At 47.7% G+C, this 1,187-nt stretch overlaps 1 protein-coding gene across 1 annotated transcript; it reads right to left on the bottom strand.

Annotated features, from left to right (window-relative positions):
* Positions 1–513: 513 nt before the first annotated feature.
* PHALS_03088 (uncharacterized protein) lies at positions 514–857 on the bottom strand (the record flags this gene model as incomplete). Its single annotated transcript, XM_024721765.1, has 2 exons — positions 514–542; positions 617–857. 2 exons carry the CDS (start codon positions 855–857, stop codon positions 514–516), a joined length of 270 nt encoding a protein of 89 aa, XP_024572909.1.
* Positions 858–1,187: the final 330 nt, after the last annotated feature.

Genomic DNA, 1,187 nt, shown 5'->3' with positions numbered 1-1,187 from the left:
CTAGTATTGCCCTTAAGCAATCTGTTGAAGAAAGAAACGGCCTGGTGTTGGCACGATGTACAAGAAGTGCATTCAACTCGCTAAAGATCATGCTTCAACAAGCACCAATACTGCAGTTGCCGGATGTCAAGAAGCCTTCCATTGTCACTACGGATGCTTCACATCAATGTGTTGGAGGTGTCTTGTCACAACAGCATGAAAACATCGATCTACCAGTGGCCTACTATTCGCAGAAACTCGGTGTCCATGAGATCAACTAGCCAGTCCACGAAAAGGGGGTCTATGCAATAAAACAAGCGCTAAAACGCTGGCGACACTATCTCCATGGCACCGGATTCACCGTCATCACCGACAACAGCGCCTGCAAGTGGTTTTTATCGCATAAAAATGTATCAGGCAGACTGGCTCGGTGGTTGAATTTCTTTGGTCAATTCCAGTTCGAGCTGAAGCATCGATCTAGTCATCACAATGTCGTCGCAGACGCGCTGTCACGTCCGCCACTTGCCACCGAACCTACTCCAATTCGTGATCAAAAGGTTTCCCTGGGGGGGAAGGTCAGTTCATCAAGCTCACAAGTGTCAACCGGAACCAAGCAAGCCTTTATTCAACAAGGAACCGTCATGCAGAACAACGTGATCAGCTTTGAATACTCGGACACGATCATCACTGCGCACATAAAAGACAAGACGATTAAAGAAGCCTACGAGAAGGACAGCTTTATCAGAGACGTCTTCCGAGGCGATCGACAGGACAAAAGATTTGTGAAAATCAACGGACTCATCTACTTGAGCAGCGACAATAAATCTAAGAGACTCTGCATTCCAGACGACGACAAGTTCAAGGTTGCCATTCTGCATAACAGTCATGACGCAGCAAGCGTAGTGCATCCAGGCGTGATTAGAACGTATCTACTGATATCTCAATGGTATTGGTGGAACAACATGATACATGTCAAGGAGCACGTCCAAACTTGTGAAGCGTGTGCCAGATACAAGTCAAGTACCTCCAAGAAGAACGGACTGATGCAGCCTATTCCAATTTCGTCAGAGTGCGGAGACGATTTCGATGGACTTTATCACCAATCTGCCAGAGTCCGACGGCAATGACGCGATACTGACTGTTGTTTGCAAGCTGTCAAAGCGAACAGCGTACATTCCGACGCACACCAGCGCCACAGCGCTCGACAT

Source organism: Plasmopara halstedii (assembly GCF_900000015.1).
Source record: "Plasmopara halstedii genome assembly, contig: Scaffold_208, whole genome shotgun sequence".
Taxonomy (NCBI): Eukaryota; Oomycota; class Peronosporomycetes; order Peronosporales; family Peronosporaceae; genus Plasmopara; species Plasmopara halstedii.
Note: the sequence above shows the minus strand (reverse complement) of the source record. Positions and strands in the feature narration are given on the sequence as shown.